The sequence below is a fragment of the Paramisgurnus dabryanus genome, chromosome 9, assembly GCF_030506205.2.
Source record: "Paramisgurnus dabryanus chromosome 9, PD_genome_1.1, whole genome shotgun sequence".
In the NCBI taxonomy this organism is placed as follows: Eukaryota; Metazoa; Chordata; class Actinopteri; order Cypriniformes; family Cobitidae; genus Paramisgurnus; species Paramisgurnus dabryanus.
The window spans coordinates 34,583,272-34,601,266 of NC_133345.1; the positions used below are offsets into that span (position 1 = coordinate 34,583,272).

The following is a 17,995-nucleotide window of genomic DNA, read 5'->3' on the forward strand; positions in this document are numbered from 1 at the left end:
TTCACTGTGAAGAACGTTTGGAAATGTATTTTGATATACCAACAAACACTAGTTGTGAACAAACATCTTAACATTTTTTTTTTTTTAATAAAGCATCTATAACGTACTTAAAACTACTAGAAATAAAAATTTATATATTATATTATATTAATTCTTTAGGCAGAAACTTTTGTTCAAAGCAGCTTACAGCGCATTACAAGCCACATTTTGCTTGTGTTTTATCAGTATTCACTTTAATAGGTTCACATCTGCAGTTCATAAGCTTGAATTTTCTGAAATGTATTACACAACACGTAACGTCTTCAAACTAACCAGAGATTGATTTAATAAAAGTGAGAAACAAGTCTATTGTGATGCAGTGCTAAAAGAAACTCCTGAAACTTAATGAATCTGAAATATGTGTGCTAACATGAATCTGGCAATTATTTGCCTAGCAAGAATGCCAATCTCACGGACGTGTCTTTAGAGATGTTTTACCAATTTACTGGGTCGGTTTCTTACAACAGTTGCATTTACACATTTTGATTGGTTTAGTTTTCTGTTATTGTGTAGCTCCAAGCTCTCTGATACATTAAAATATCTAACAATGTTACTGCATTCCCGGCATTAACCAGAAGAACAAACAAACAAACTCAAATGCTCAAAGCACAAAAACATTTGAATAACTCTGATAAAGTTTTACAAAGTGATAAACACTGTTTGTGATGAGGTTAAAAAACACTAAATTAAACAATATCTGTAAATCTCTCACGTTTCCTAGAGAGTCAAATCTAAGAAGCAAGATCTCATATCAGTCTCCATTTGCTCTCTATTTAATCTCATCAGTGTCTAGAAGAAACCAATGAAATATCTTCAATCAATTTTTTATTCATTTGCATTCAGTTCAGTTTTGAACCCGTCGCTTGATTGTCTGCAGAATGCTTGCAGTTAAAAGCACATATATCACTTTTATGGTGATTAAAATGTGCCAGAATGATTATAACACAGATTGCTTCATCACCTGCACAATATCTTCATGGGAAGAGCAGATGTGACATCCATTCAAATCTTTAGTATAAACCTCATGCACGTGACGTGAGTTCACTGTTCTGGTTGATTTTGTGAGACTCAACATTACGCACAACAGTTCCTTAACCGATACTCTGAGCGCCATTATGTCAGGTGCTGTGGTTCACTTATTAATGAAATGGGTCTCTTGGCAAACCCCGTGATTTAAACTGCCAGCTGAAATCCCATTCAATCTCAAGGGCCGTCACAGAAAGAAAACAACGAGAGCCATTTGAGACTAAACTACATATCTCATTTGCTTGGGCATGGACGGATACAATAAGAAAATTGTGGTCTGTCAACAAACATGTTTAGGTCAAATATAGTCCTTTTGTCAAGACATTCTGGGAAACCTTTACAATAAGGTTTTATAGTAAGCATAAACTAAGACTAAACAATATTTACTAAACAATATTCAACTTTTACTTCATGTAATTTAAAACTTAAAAGTTATTTATTTAAACTTTAGCAAATGCACATAAACTAACACAAGCAAACAATTGCATTTCTAGTAATTAAAAAATACAAACATGCTGTAAACATATTTTGGTCACTGTTAGTTCATTATTGTTAATGAATTGAACCTCATTGTAAATTGTTATCAATATTAATGACTTTACATGCCATACTAAATATGTTTAAAAGTAAAGTAAAGAAAAACAAATAAGTTCACTGTATATTTTGCGTATTGTATTTTAATTGTTATTTATTACAGTCTGACAGATTTATTGTCCAGAATTAGCTGCAATTTAGACCAGACTTTCTGTTGTTTAGTCAAATGCCTGGCTATGAGACAGCAAGACTTGTAAGTGTGTACACTCATGTGTATGTGTACATTTACGTTTCTGGCTGACAGAGATATATTTTTGCTGTGGTCAATAACTTATAAGTGTGGTCTATCAATTCCAGGTGGAATTTGTATAAAACGTAAACGACTTCAGTATAAATTCGCTTTGAATATAATACAACAGAAAAAGATGGATTTTTGTGTTACACTTGTTTTTAGTAAATATACAGGACTATGACCTGGTTAATATGTAACTGCAAACATATTTTGTTGTTTACATTTTAAATTTCAGTTTCATCAAACGATTCAAACGCAACCTGACAGTACAAATTTGACTTGTTGAAATTAACTGAAATTCCCTGCCAGCATTTTTTTTAAGTTTGTGATTTTTACAAAAGTTTTACAAAATGCCTTCCAGGAAAATTTCTAAAAGTATATAAACATACACATTTCTAAAAATATGTATAAACAAACAAATATAGACGGTTTCATCGGATGCACGTGCGGTGACGCGATACGAGTCTGCTCCAAACTTTACTTCCGGTTTCATTTTTTTAATGGTCTGACTAGTTGCTAAACTGAACTCTTAAAATACCTTGTCGAAAATAACACATGTTTTGGTTTCCTATGTAATCTATGAGTTGTTTATTTTGCTCATTATATAAATAAACTATGTTTAAAGTACTTTGTTGTTATTTATTCTTAGCAGAGTTTACCGGAAGTTACGTGTTTACAAAGAAAAACGCTTGTTTATGTTGTTATTGCTGAAACCACCTTTATCAAATGAAAGAATAGACCCTCTGCATTAAAAAAAAAAACAGGAAAAATGTTTCATCCTATCTATATTTTTTTATCTGCTTATAAACTTTTAAATATGGGTATGTTTTTCAAAAATACACTTTTTTTGCAAAAAGCTGAAATAACTGCATTTTTGTGAAGGAATTTTGTTAGAAAACAGATTCAGAACGATGATCAAAACATACACAGTGTGAATTTTTGCTTATTTTTTTATATAAATTGGGTAAACTCATCAGAAACGCATTTTTTTTTTCATGCAAATGTTTCCTCTTAATTGACGAGATAACTTGTCAATGGCGGGAAAGAGTTAAAAAAATAAACAGAACAATATGAAAATTAAATTATATAATAATGCAACAATATTAGCAGCGAGACAGAAGTAACAATTACTTGTCCTGTCAGAAGTCCTAACATTTAAACCCGATTAACTTTTATAAAAAAAAAAAAAAAACTCTGATAAGTCAAACTTCAGGATGTGTTATAGCACTAAATAACCTGGAGATTGATCAGTACTTTAACATATGAAACCAGAAACACAAAGTGTTATGAGGAAAAAATACTGCTTTGGGAATTTACTTATGGTTGAAAACACCTTTCTGGACCTACATGCCCGACACGATGACAAAATTTTTTTAGCTCTGTCAAGGGTTACGTGCTAAAGATGCTGTCATAGTTTGGAATGCAAATGTAGTCAGGGGTCTGAAAAAAACGCTTTGTTAATTTTGTCCGGTGTTACTTCCTGGTCCTGGTTTTTCCCTACACTAAATTTAATCTATACATTTTTCTTAATGGTGATTGAACCCCTGACCTGTGTGTTGCTAACACAATGCACTACCAACTGCTACAGGAACACAGAAAGACGAGAAGTTACTTTTATACGTACATTTATTATTTGTGTGTGCAGTGTATAGTTACAGTTTTAATAAAGTAAGGCAAAGAATAATGTTTTTAGTTTGGTGCAGAAATCTCAGAGAGAGTATCAATGCAAAAATGAAGCTCAGTAGGTCTTTAATGTGTGATTTAGATTTTATGTTAGGTTTCACGCAGTGCTGTTTCTGAAAGCGGGAGTAATAACCTGACTGTGTAAATACTGACTGGCCTTCAAGGTTTCTTTCTAAAACATTGAGTTTTGAATCAACAATCCCCAGGCAAACACACAACTAGAGAAAATCATGATAAAATGAATGCTAAGGACCACACTGAGATACTTATTAAAAGTTTTTTTTATTTTCACAGTGAAAATGAAATCTACAGAGACAATGGACAAACCTGGAAATACTGTAAGTTCTTTAGTTCATTGTGATAAGTCTTGATAGTAAAATAAAACATGTAAAACAAAATATTTGCCCATATTTTGGGGTTGGTAAAACGATTGTATGTGTGTACATGCGAGCTGGTTTACTATTCCCACAACATCAGACAAAAAGCTGTCATTGGGGCAGAAGTAGAACCCTCCAAAATGCCCAAATATGCAACATATATGTGTGTAGTACCTTAATATGAGCTCCTTGGTACCAACAGGGCCGTCATGCACCATTTAATTTTTTTACATTTGTGCATAAACAGACATTAAAAGATATATTATAGTAGTCTTTTTCTTGGCACTCCAACTTAAATTTCTAACAATCATAGCCCCCCAACTTCTTGTGAAAACCACCAAAATAAATGTGCTGACTAACTTTTCTGTCAAATACTATCAATAAATTCAATCAGAATATGACATATCGGCATCATACTTATATCTGAAACAGCATTTTTTGTTTATTTACATTCTGTTTAATAAAATGTTTAATTGTGCCATTAATGCATTTGCACAACAACTGCATTATGTTATAAAATTAATGTAATTTTAAATCTATAAAGTAAAGAATAAAAATGACAAATCATGTGATTTGATTTTAATGTTCAACCCTACACTATTTGTTTATTTTTACCTTTTAATTGCAAATATAAAAAATTTAAAACTATGTTTACATAAAATTATTAGAGGAACGCATTTTTGCACTGAATTTTACCTTATATGTACGCCTTTGATTCCTCACCCCGTGAACTCTGGCGTTGTACCAAGAGGAATCTAGCAATCAAATAATATAACTTTGGGACTGTAAAATTTTAAACCATACATTTTCTAAAATGCACATTACCCTTCTGGGGGTTGGAAATGTTGGAAACGTGTTTTTAATGACGTTTTAATTCTTCAGATAGCAAAATACAGCAGCAAGTAGCCCGCGACCCTGTTCAAATGCTGATGACATCTACGACTGAGCTGTTGCATCTGCAGCACCTTATGAATAAATCTAACACAATCAAAACGACGAAAATCTCTGAGAAATGGCAAGGTTGCCGCACCGAACTGATAATATTGTGCATATTAAACAAAGAAAAAGACAAGTTACCCATTAATAGACCCTTCTTTGATTTGGAGGATGCATGCAAAATCCTTGTGCATGACACCTTTGGGTACCAATATGAGGTACTAATATGTATTCTTTAGATGCAAGGAACTTTATAAAGGGGACAGCCCTGAGAGCTAGGGACCAATTTATGTCCATTTTTTTTACCAAGAAGGATTCAATTTTGAAGAAATCCACATGAGCATAGCAAAATAACCTTCAGGGGATGCTTGCATGACTAAAACATATTCACAGGAGGTATATTCAATACTCAAAAAGAGCTAAATCTGTTTTAATCCCAATTAGGCGCAAATATGAAAAGAAATCAGCAACATGACATTTTAATAGTTGCTTGATTTCTCTTTACGTATCGTTGTGCTCGTAAAAAAAAAAATCTGATTTCACTTCCTGTTCCACATAAATGGATACAAACATCAATTGTGTTTTGATTGGCTGTTATTGTACTGAATCATGTAGCACAACCTATGCTTTGGACAAATTAGTCACGCATATACTGTACATTTTTCTGACTGAATAGTTTCATTAACATTAAACACACACACACACACACACACACACACCTGTCATAGATTTCTGTGTGAACTGAAGCATAAACAGCCACAATTACCAGGTATCAGACCCCTCTGCCCCTATAGTCAATGTCCATCTCTAATTGCTATACAAGTGAAGGGAAAATAGCGCGGGCACGCCACGGTGTCACTATGTGTCACGTGGTGAAATGACTCGTGAGAGACTACAGACGGCCTGTTAGTGGGCCTGTCAACAATGTAGGCAAGGCAAGGCAAGTTTATTTGTATAGCACATTTCATACACAGAGGTCATTCAAAGTGCTTTACACAGAAATGAGAAAACAATATATAAAAAAGAAAAAGTAAAAATAAGATTTACACGATAAGATCACAATAAAGACAAAGATACATGAGAATTTAAAATAACAATTAAAGAAAATAAATGTGATTTTAATAAAACAGTTTAAAATGTTAAAAAGAATAAAACAGGAGTAAAAGTGACTTGAGTTAAAGGTGCAGTCAGTGTGAAGCAGCACAGTGCTCATTCAGTAAATGCAGAGTTAAACAGATGTGTTTTTAATCTAGATTTAAAAGTGTTTACTGTTGAAGCACATCTGATCTCTTCTGGAAGTTGATTCCAGCTAGAGGTGGCATAAAAGCTAAATGCTGACGCACCTTGTTTTGAGTGAACCCTTGGTATTTCTAACTGACCGGATCCTAATGATCTGAGTAATCTGTTAGGTTTATATTCAGTTAGCATATCTGTCATGTATTTGGGTCCTAAGCCATGAAGTGATTTATAAACGAGTAACAATACTTTAAAATCTATTCTAAATGTAACAGGAAGCCAGTGTAAGGACCTGAGGACTGGAGTGATGTGCTCAGATTTTTTGGTTCTGGTCAGAATTCTGGCAGCAGCGTTCTGTATGAGCTGCAGCTGTCTAATGGTCTTTTTGGGGATCCCCGTAAGGAGTCCATTGCAGTAATCCACCCTGCTGGTGATGAAAGCATGAACAAGTTTCTCTAAGTCCTGTCTTGAGACAAAACATCTAATTCTGGCAATATTTCTGAGATGGTAGTAAGCTGATTTGCTTATCGCTTTCACGTGACTACTGAAATTAAGGTCAGACTCTAAAATTACACCAAGATTTCTGACTTTATTTTGTGTCTTTAGACCCCTAGAGTCAAGGTATGTGTTAACTTTGAGAGTTTCATCTTTATTTCCAAATACAATGACTTCGGTTTTGTCTTTGTTTAACTGGAGGAAGTTTTGACGCATCCAACAGTTAATTTCATCAATGCATTTACATAGAGAGTCAATGGGGCTGTAGTCATTGGGTGACAGGGCTAAGTATATCTGGGTGTCATCTGCATAGCTGTGGTAAGCAATTTGGTTCTTTTTCATTATTTGACCAAGTGGGAGCATATACAAATTAAACAGAAGCGGTGCAAGAATTGAACCCTGTGGGACTCCACATGTCATGGATGTCCACTCAGATTTATGGTTACCTATGTTCACATAGTAACCTCTTCCTTGTAGGTATGTTTTAAACCATTTGAGAACCATCCCAGAGAGCCCTACCCAGTTTTCCAGTCTATGTAAGAGTATGATGTGATCTACTGTGTCAAAGGCAGCACTAAGATCTAGTAGCACCAGCACTGATATTTTACCTGAATCAGAGTTTAAGCGAATATCATTTATTATCTTTATGAGCACTGTCTCTGTGCTGTGATGCTGACGGAAACCAGATTGAAAGTTGTCCAGATAGCCATTTGAGTTTAAGAATTTGTTCAGCTGATTGAAAACAACCTTTTCAACGATCTTGCTTATAAACGGAAGATTTGAGATAGGTCTGTAGTTGCTAAGTATGGTTTTGTCTAGGTTACTCTTTTTTAGGAGAGGCTTTACAACTGCTGTTTTTAATGACTCTGGAAAAGTGCCTGTGATCAGAGAGGTGTTTACTATTTTTAAGAGGTCAGTTTCTAAGCAGTTAAGCACCTTTTTGAGAAAAGATGTGGGGAGAGTGTCAAGGCTGCAAGTTGATGCTTTAAGATGTTGTACTGTTTCTTCCAAGGTTTTTATATCAATTATGTCAAATTCTGAGAGAATGGCTAATTTCTGAGGTTGTTGCAATGATATCTGACTGACCACAGTACAATTTGAGGTCGTATTGATTGCCATTCTGATATTACTGATCTTCTCAGAGAAAAACTTAGCAAACTCATTGCATTTGTTGTCAGAGAGCATTTCACTAGGAACTTGATTTGGGGGGTTTGTTAGTCTCTCTACAGTAGCAAAAAGAGTGCGAGTGTGGTTTATGTTGTTATTTATAATATTGGAGAAGAAGGTCTGTCTAGCTGTGCCTAGTTCTACATTGAAAGCACGAAGACTGTCCTTATAGATGCTATAATGTACTTCAAGTTTTGTTTTCCGCCACATACGTTCAGCTTTTCTGCAAGTTCTTTTCATGTGCAGTACTGCTGTTGTGTTTCTCCAGGGTGCTCTACGTCTGCCAGTGATCACCCTGACCTTAACTGGAGCTATACCATCAATAGCATCTTTAACTTTTATGTTAAAGTTTTCAAGGAGAACATCAACAGAGTCTGCGGATATGTTTGGCAACATTGACATAGCATTCATAAATACCTCACTGGTGTTCTCATTTATGAACCTTTTTTTGATATAGACAGATCTAGCATCAGTGGCAGGACAGATCAATAAATCAAAGTAAACACAGAAATGGTCAGATAGCGCTTCATCCTTGATTACAGTGGATGAAATGTTTAGACCCTTGCTAATGAGCAGATCAAGAGTGTGTCCCCGATTGTGTGTAGGACCTTGCACGTGCTGGGTCAGATCAAAAGTGTTTAAAACATTTAACAGTTCAATCGCAGTATTGTTTTCTGAATTGTCTATATGAATATTGAAATCTCCAGCAATAACAAAATAATCAAATTCAGAGGAAATTGTTGATAAAAGTTCTGTGAATTCATCAACAAATGCTGAGGTGTATTTGGGAGGTCTATAAATAATTGTAAACAGAATGCGTGGTGTACCTTTTAGAGCAATACACAAATATTCAAAAGACTGGTAATCACCAAGTAACACTTGCTTGCATTGAAAGGCATCTTTGAATAAAGCAGCTATTCCTCCACCCCTTCTAACAGCTCTACAGACATTTATAAAGGTAAAGTTGGGTGGGGCTGATTCATTGAGGACTGTCGCGCTGCAGCTGTCATCTAACCAAGTTTCATTTAGAAACATAAAGTCCAGGTTGTTAGTGGTGATAAGATCATTAACTAAAAAGGATTTGTTCTTTAGTGAACGGATGTTCAGAAGTGCTAACTTAACAGTAACTGGTTTTGGAACTGTATCAATCTCAGAATGACGTATAATAGGCAGTAGATTAGATAGAATTGCTGTGCGGCTGGAGACGGCCTTCATCTTTCTATCACATGTCAGGACAGAGATAGGGAAAGCTAAAGGGACATCGGGCGCCCGCTTGTTCTTAAAATATTTTTGATTGTTACTGCTGACGTAGCGGGAACCCAACACACATCAGTTACCAGTGCTGTTTGCAGATGAGGGCTGGTGTGATCCCTGACGTTGAGGCAGAGGTCGGAGTGCTCTCTGAGATGGAGGGGGAGGGCGGGCTGGGCCCGAAGGCTTTGGTGGTTGAGGAGCCCGCCGTTTCTTGGTTGATATTTGGGGACTCGCAGCAATAGAGTGGGAGAGCTTTGTTCCAGCAAATACCAGTTTTTCCATTTTCTCTGAAAAGCCCAGAAGTGGTGATGTTGGAGAGAGGGAGAGAGAGTGTGACGACATCAGCTGTGATTCTGGTGTTCCTGAAGGCTGGGAGGGAGTGTTATCATTCCTCTGGTCATTATCAACAGAAACGTCCTTGGGTGTTGATTCACAATCCAGCTGTAGCGAGGTCTGTGGGCAGGGCTCAGCCTGAGCTGTGTCTGTGAACAGTAGTTGTGACTGCTGAGTTTTATCCTTGTCATCTGAATGTCCATCCAGATGCTGGTGTAAAATCCTGTGGTCATTTCCGCTGTTCAGTAGTGGACTGGCACACTCAGCTGATGGATGATGCATGGAGAAAAAGATATTGTCTTTAAGCAACCTAGCACCTAGTTTGTTTGGGTGGATACCATCTGTGTTAAAAAGTTGCCTTTGACTCCAGAAGATATTGAAATTGTCAATGAAATTCAGTCCTCTCATGGTGCAGGTTTTTTGCAGCCATGAATTTAAGCTTAGTAGACGAGAAAACATATTTGTTCCCCGGGCTGGAAGAGGTCCACTGATGAAAAATTGAACTTTCAGTCTTGTAAGTGTTTCAAAAAGTTCATTGAAATCCCCCTTAAGGAGCTCAGACTGCTCTTTTCGAATATCATTCTTTCCCACATGTATGACAATCCGACTGACAGACTTATGTTTCATCAGAATGTTGCAAAGTTCCTTGTTAACATCAGAAACCGTTGCCCGAGGAAAACAGTATGTACGGGTAGCCTTGCTTTCAAAGTTTCTGATAATATTGTCACCCACTATCAGCGTGTTTGGCTCGGCTGCTGTCTGAGCGAAGCGCCGCTGCCTATATGATGTTGAGCGTCTGTTAGCTCTGTAAGCTACAGGCTGACGTGATCTGTGTCCATTAACATTAGGGGATTCTTCACCCAAACTCATTAGTGCTTCAAATCTATTTTCAAGCCGTACAGGGGGTGGTAGAATACCAATATTGGCTACTCGAGTTGTACCCATATCTGGGGTAGATGATGCTAATGCAGCAATTTGTGACACTCGTGACAGTCTAATGTCTTGAGCACTTTTGGGTCTCGCACCCTGTTTATGCCATCGGTTTGTGTCCTCAATTTCTTTAGGTTTCTCTGAGCTCACTATGACCTGTTTAAAAGCATTAGGTTCACAGGACTCACCAGCTTTATGTTGAGAAGGACCACGATGAAGCTCCGCTGTATGTTCTGGCAGGGTCGGCAGCGCCACAAGTAACTTTGTTTTGAGAACTGCAATCTTTTGTAAAAGTCTGTGGCAATTTGAGCAGCAGGTGGATTTATATCCAGAAGAAGGCATTCTTTCTTCTTTTCTTCTGTTTGAGTGTGGGCAGCTGTGTTGTCCTGTTTTAGGATTGTCAGCTGCCGGCAATAGCAGACTGCTAGACCGCTTTGACAAAATCCCCAAGTTGTTGAATGTTCCAAATATCAATATAGTTCCAGGAATTTGTAGTTTTAGTGTGAGTGCCCAATTGTTTAGTTTGAGCACTGTGCTGAACTGCTGGTAGTTGAATCAAAAGATAAAAGCGAAAAAGCAAAAGCGCAAAGCACAGAGCGCAAGTAAAAGCGTCCGAACAGTAGCGAAGCAGGGTGTAGCCTCACTTTAGGAATGACAGCGAGTTGAAAAAACTCTGTGCTCGTATATGTGTGAAAAACCTGCATAAAAACTTTCTATGGAAGGCCACCTGATGAAATCTCCAAAAATGAAATGTTGAGTTTTCTTGTTTTGCTTCAATGTATTTCTGGCTGTTCGGCTCCAGATTTATGTTTTGTCTAATGTATTCCAGCATAGAGACACAGCAAACGCTCAGAATCACATGTCGAAGCTTTGAAGTCACTCGAGTGCGCTTTTCATCTTTCATGTAGCCTTTTTGTTGATTTTGTTCTTGTTTTCCCTTATTTTTTACACAAGTACTTTCCTCTCATTCTGTTGGAAATCACAAACAGTCTTTGTTTTGAGGGTCGGTTAAATCAAGATGACAATGTTTGTCTGTTTTGATTTATTCAAAACCGATTGATTGTTTTAATGTACCTGAGTTTCGACTGATGCCCGGTCTGCGTGAGCGTAGGAAACAAACAAAGACGAGTTTCGCCGAAGATTAAAGCAAATATTACCATAAAATCAGCAAGTCAAATCAGTCATAGACGTCCTGAAGTTAAAACAATTTCGTTGCCATTTTAAATCATTCCCCAAGTTCCAGCTGCATAATTCTTGCGTCACTAATGGACAGACGTGAACTCGCGGTGAAATCCCACTCAGTTGCTAAATCAACTATGAGCTGATGTTTTTTCATAGCAAAGAAGTTTCGAAAGTTTGCGAAAACTTGATAAATAATTATATTCTTCCTTGAGCCTTGACTAGAAAGTGAAATGCGCTCTCTGTTTTTCACGTCTTGAAACGAAGCAACGTCCCGTTATTTGATGTCAAACTGCAGCCGCAGGGCAGAAGGGCCGCCGTTCTTTGCTAATGAAATACATGCTCTGCATAAATCCCCTTCGCATAATAAAACCCCAAATAATTACCGTCTCAGTTGGAACACCTCCATCCCATTTCACTCTCGGATAAAAAAATTCAATTATCATTGTTTTCACATACTGTCTAAATATGGAAGGCGCGCCCGGCCCGCCCGTTCCCCGCGGCATCCGTGTCTCCGACTCGCCAGGATTGCCAATTAGAGCAGAAATCAATTTAAAGTCTCCATTGCTTAATTGATATCATCATGTTTACTGTAGAATGAATAATTGATTATTGTATCATTACATCAAAACGTAGCGGTGCGTGAAGCGGGCCCGGCAGGTAGCCACCGCAGAGAGCATCGCATGATTGTCAATAATTAGGGGTTATCATTATATTCTCACTTCCGCTAATGTCACCCTTGAAAATTCAGCCTTACGAGTTTAGACTCACACACTTTAAACATTTAAATGTACTGTATGATCCAAAGCAAAACCACAACAATGCACTTTCCAGAATTATAAAAACATTTTATTTTTAAGATAGTATTACATGTTAAATTTAGACAATATCTACTATACAAAGTTAACGAATGCGAGTGACGAATAAGTTACCAATAAAGCATACACACAGTCACCCGACAATCATAAATAGATATTCATGTAATTGCTCTTTGCTGAAGCTCATCTCAGTATCCGACATGGGTCTATGTCCAAGTGATGGTGAAATCCTTTTCCAGTAAGAGATTTTCTGTACTCACAATAATTTCTAACACCTGAAATTGAGAACAAGAAGAAAGTTACTCGAGAAAAAAAGCATGAGGGGATTTGTGACGGCAATAATTTGCTGACAAAATGGAAACTAAAGTGGCCAATCCAACATGTGGCCAATAGATAAATCAAATGGTCATTAAGGAAGCATGCGACCATAATTACGCCCAGCTTTGGATTTGTTGTCTAATGGTCCATGAAGAAATTATTAAAAACAATTAGACAACAGTTGGCAACAAATACACGCTCCGTATAACAAATGGAGCTTGAGACCTTGACGCGATTTTAATGAACAAATATGTGACCCTGCTTGTGAAAACCCAGAGATAAGGTGATTATTTATCTACTTTTGATTCTAAAATAAAAAAAACTGATCTTAAATATAGTATGTCATATAGTAGTTTAATATAGTATGTACTGAGCATGGTCACCTAAAAGATTGAAATTAAAGTGAAATCAGTAAGAGCCCAGAGTCGCAACGGATCCGGCCCAGAGTCTAGGAGACGTCAAACTTTAATGCTCCTAAAATCGTCATTAGATCATGAAACTTTACCGTAGACTTTAAAGACAGGGTCACATATAAAAATAAATTTTTCCTACTATTTACTTGTGAACAATGTACAGTTAACATTTATAAAACCTGGTAAATTTGCTACCACACAACTTGCCACTGCCGCGCTGTAATAAATCACATCAGAGATGATTCTCTGAGATTACAGGCCACTTCTGTCTATGACCTCATTACGACATTATGAAGAAAAATAAAAGGCGTTGGAGAGACTCGCCACCTCCGATCTGACAGAGGCAAACACTGTTGCGTGGAGACAGATGAAGCTGCTTCATGAGAAATAGTAAGAAAGATAAATGATTGTACGTGTGCTGAAACACTATAGTTATTCAAATCTGCATGCACACCGCTCCTTTGTCATTTCCCACATTCAATCCTTCTCACGATTCGTATAAATCTCTTGCCTGCATTCTTATTATAAGACGCATGTGGTTGAAGTGCGTGCAACTTTGAAAGAAGAGCTTTTTAAACAGTCCAGGAGAAAGTAAATCTGTCTTCTGCGCTAGCTCAATACACAAATAAGTAGATATGTGGGGACAGAAGTGACCATTAAAAATGCTATGCTTCGTGTTAAGGTTAACATTTCATTTGAAAATCATCTGAAAAAATAAAATGAATTTGTTTCAAACTGAAAAGAACTTGCACTGGCATTTCTTAAAATACACCAGTGCCCTTAGTTTTGCCTCAAAATGCACACCACGAATGTTTTTAGTAAGGCATGTTTGTTAATATTTTACTATTAAAACTAAGGCCTAGTCCTGGTTTAGGCTAATCTCTGTCCGGAAAACCATCCCGACGTGTATGCATAAAATAGTGAGCATCGCACCTCAGTTGCTGGGATGTTGAACTTCAAATCGACATTGGGATTTCCATTCACGCTCAAGGTAACCTTAGTGATGAGCCCTGTTCCTGTACCCAACACCTTCACATCACCCAGGGTCAATCTGTCAGCCTGAGCCAAACCATTTCTGTCAATCTTGCCAGACAGAGTGTTCTGAAAACAAACAAACAAACAAACAAACAGAAGATTTTTTTATTTCACTAGAATAAACACAAGCCCAAACTCATGTCAAATCCAAGGCTGTTTTTCTTTTTATATAAGCCAATCTTTTAATGCATGGACTGGTAAGTCAGGAGAAAAAAAACACAAAATCCAAATCAACTTATTTTACTCACAAGCAATGGAACTCACATGTAAATTTGGTAAATTTGGTGTACTAATGTTCTGCTTTTTCAAATATATATATATATATATATATATATATATATATATATATATATATATATATATATATATATATTTTTTTTTTTTTTAATTGAATTTGGTACTCATTGTTATGAAGCACAAGATGGTATAGGCCATAACAATATAAAATTTTCTGCGAAACGTGTCTTGTATAGCTTAACATTATGACTTCCTGTTTTTATTTATTTATTTATAATCTAGTCAGTGTCAATTCTGTTACTGCCACGCCAAGGTTAACAGTGTTAAAACTCATGTGCGTGTGTGTGTGCGAGAGAGAAAGAGAGATAGGACACTTTTATAAAAAAAAATATATTGTTAATGCCTGTAACGTCTTGGACCCTATCATAAACTCAGCGCAGTGCAGGGCAATGCCTGACCCAAGTCTTTTTGCTAGTTTCAGCCTGGCGCAGTTATAATTTTCACATCCAGCGTCATGTTGTTTAAATAGCAAATGCATTTGCGCCCACTTGTGCGCCCATGGACGTTCTGGTCTGAAAACATGGTGTGTTCAGGTGCTTTGTTGGCACGTTGCTATTTTAATGCAAATAAAATACACTACACCTTTGACCAAATTAAACCTGGTCTAAAGCATTATTATTTTTGTTATTTAAAGAGCGCATTAGTAATATGTGCCTTTTTATTTTTACTTATCCAAACCTTTTTTTTAGTTAATACTCCATCACTAATATAACAACTAAGAGAACCAAAGCCTTAATTACAAAAATAACAATTATAATAAATAAAACACAACAGCTTTTTTTAACATCGATCTTGAATTGGTGGTCTTATTCTTCTAACTCTGTCATGTAGTAAAAAGGCAATCCGCCTTTGTGTGAGAACAACTGGCTTTTTTAACCTCTCGACGCACAATAGTTTGTGTGCGGGATGACGTCAGTTTTTTGCTGCTAACAATATCTATATAGCCTACTGTCTACAAACATTAATAAAATTAACATTACATCGTTTAAAAGGTCTACTGGTTTAGCATCAGTGTATGGTCTCTGTTTTGAGATACAGATGCTCTAGCATCATAAATGTAGTATTTTGTGACAGAAGTCCAGATGACAACATGCTAAATATGAACGTGACTTCTTACCTTTGTGTTGATATAACTATCGCAATTCGAATCCAGTCTGTTTCAGATGTGTGAATAACCAATGAAAACCATCTAATAGAATACATCCAATGACCCTTTTTGTCCACAAATGCGTATAATCCATGAAATATAGATATGTAGTCTGTTGTTACATCAGATTTCGCATGACGTCTTGTAATAGAATGTAATATACAATCTGCAGACTATTTGATAACACTGTATAAGAGATTACACTTTAGGTTACGCTAAACACATAAACCCGCGATCAAACTTTGTTTCTAAAAGTAGGCAGGAGTATAATACATAATATCCAAACAGCGCTGTCAAGTATCGTGACGTCATCTGACGTCAGGGGATCAGGGGATGAGACTCTCATTAGTTTATTGCATGTTATGCCCAAAACACACCCATTACTCATTATGAGAATACGAACAACCCTTTTAGACTGTGTGCCAGGCGCATAGACCATTTTCCTGGTCTTTAAATAGCAAAAGTGGATGCGGACACGCCCTAAATGCACTTGAGCAATGCGCTTTAAAACATGGTTAAAATAGGGCCCATTGTGATCAATGACATACAGCACCAAAATATTAAAATAATTAAATATGTAATATTTCGAAAAACGCTGAAAAATAACTTTCAAAACCAAATGTTCCTGCAATTATATTATCACATATACACATCACTGCAATCTGTTTTTTGATGACAACTTTGCACCTATTGTATTTATAAAGTGAATTTAAAACATTTGCAGCCTAAAAATGTAAAGCCTTTGGGGCCTAAAGACTGATTAAGCCTGCCATTAAGGATATAATACTTTTACTGACATTATTTTCATGACAACTAAACCCATTTCCTCCCAGAATTCTCATTATACTATTATTCCTAAAAGTGATTCTCATTAGATTGTCATTACTTTAATGGAGTATTATATATAACATTTATTATATACTAATTATTATACTGTTTTTCATTGTAGATTTGACAGTTATGAGGAAAAAGGACCTTGATTGTCATAAAAGTGATTTCTTACTCCTTATAATGATTTTGTACTTAAATACGACCTCGACTTTGTGACAAGTTTTGTGATATTCGCTCTTTAAGTTCTCTCTAGAATAAAATGAACATTTTGTTAAAAAAAAGAAAAAACATACAAAAGAGAAATGTGCACTTTTGGGATTTATGTCACATCTGTTCTCTGACGATTCAAGCTAGCTCTGTTTGACCTGGTTTTACTCATTCCCAGCTCAACAGAGGACCATTTCCCCCCATTGCTTAACTAATCTCACCACATATGACATCAGGCCCACAGTGCAGAGTGCTTTGACCCGGGCCAAACGGCTTTGGGATGCTACAGCATGAAAGCGTTTTGGATCTGGATTTTATAATAAATAGAGAGTGGCCACAGATGTTTGGCTTCAAGTGAGATGGACAATCTTGGATTCCCTGTTGCATTTAATGGCAACTGTGCAAGAGCACAATCCAAATAAATCAACACGCTTAGCTCTCTTCAAAGCATGTCATGTACCTCAGATACAGCGAAAGACATCAGGAGGATTTGTCCCTTTTTGACAGTGTCTGTAAGCAGAAAGAACGACAATTATGGTCAACTAAAAATGTTTTGTTGATTAAGCACTACAGGTTGACAAATCTAGAAACTCACCGATTCCTTCTCCATCATCCCAAAACAGAGATCCTTTTGCTGAACGGTCATCATCAAGAGCGGCAAGCAGACCCAGAGGGTTTTTACGACTACAAAAAAAACAGAAAGAGTCAACACTACTGTATGTCAATGGGACCTCCAGGTAGACACATTTTTTTGTGATTCGCAGGCTGGACAGAATACAAGCCATTTTAAGTATAGCTGCTAGAAAATCAATAAACTCAATTGTCACTGATAAAACCGTGATATAGTATTACCCTGCTTTTCTGGACATGATGCTATTGCAAAACTGTAGTTTTTAGGGTTTGCAGCATGCGACTACCATAGGATTTTTTACCACAGAGAAACATACCATTACTATAGTGTATTAATCAGATAATCATTCAGTGTCAGGGTAAATGTAAGAATACAATAGTATAACTAAGAAAATGTATAACTATTATGTCATGGATTTTTTCATTGCACATGACCATGCAGACATAGGGCTCTATCATACACCCGGCACAATGCACAACGCATTTTGTGCCCATGGGCGTTCTGATCTAAAAACGAGGTGTGTTCAGGCGCATTGTTGCTATTTTGAGCCAACTAAAATAGACTACGCCATTGACCAACAAAAACCTGCTCTAAAGTCTAAAGTCAATGGCGCAATGTGTTTTTTGTTATTTAAAGAGCGCATTAGTAATATGCGCCTATAAACGGGACGACAACGCGGGTTTGCTTATCACACACATGGATGCGCAGCAGCACAAAACGCTTTTAAATATGAAAAAGTAAAGGATTAAAATGTAAAAGATTATTATTAAGTCTCTTAGACATAAATGAGGACCGATTATGAAACGTTATAAGTTGT

At 36.5% G+C, this 17,995-nt stretch overlaps 1 protein-coding gene across 1 annotated transcript in view; it reads right to left on the reverse strand.

Moving 5' to 3' along the window:
• Window positions 1-12,305: 12,305 nt before the first annotated feature.
• Window positions 12,306-17,995, reverse strand: part of si (sucrase-isomaltase) — a 69,241-nt gene continuing 63,551 nt past the window's right edge. Inside the window, exons 45-48 of the mRNA XM_065257855.2 lie at window positions 17,143-17,231; window positions 17,008-17,057; window positions 13,964-14,131; window positions 12,306-12,574 (exon numbers count right to left, since the gene is read on the reverse strand). Coding sequence (XP_065113927.1) covers window positions 12,506-12,574; window positions 13,964-14,131; window positions 17,008-17,057; window positions 17,143-17,231 — 376 coding nt within the window. The 3' untranslated portion in view covers window positions 12,306-12,505. The remainder of the gene's footprint in view (window positions 12,575-13,963; window positions 14,132-17,007; window positions 17,058-17,142; window positions 17,232-17,995) is intronic.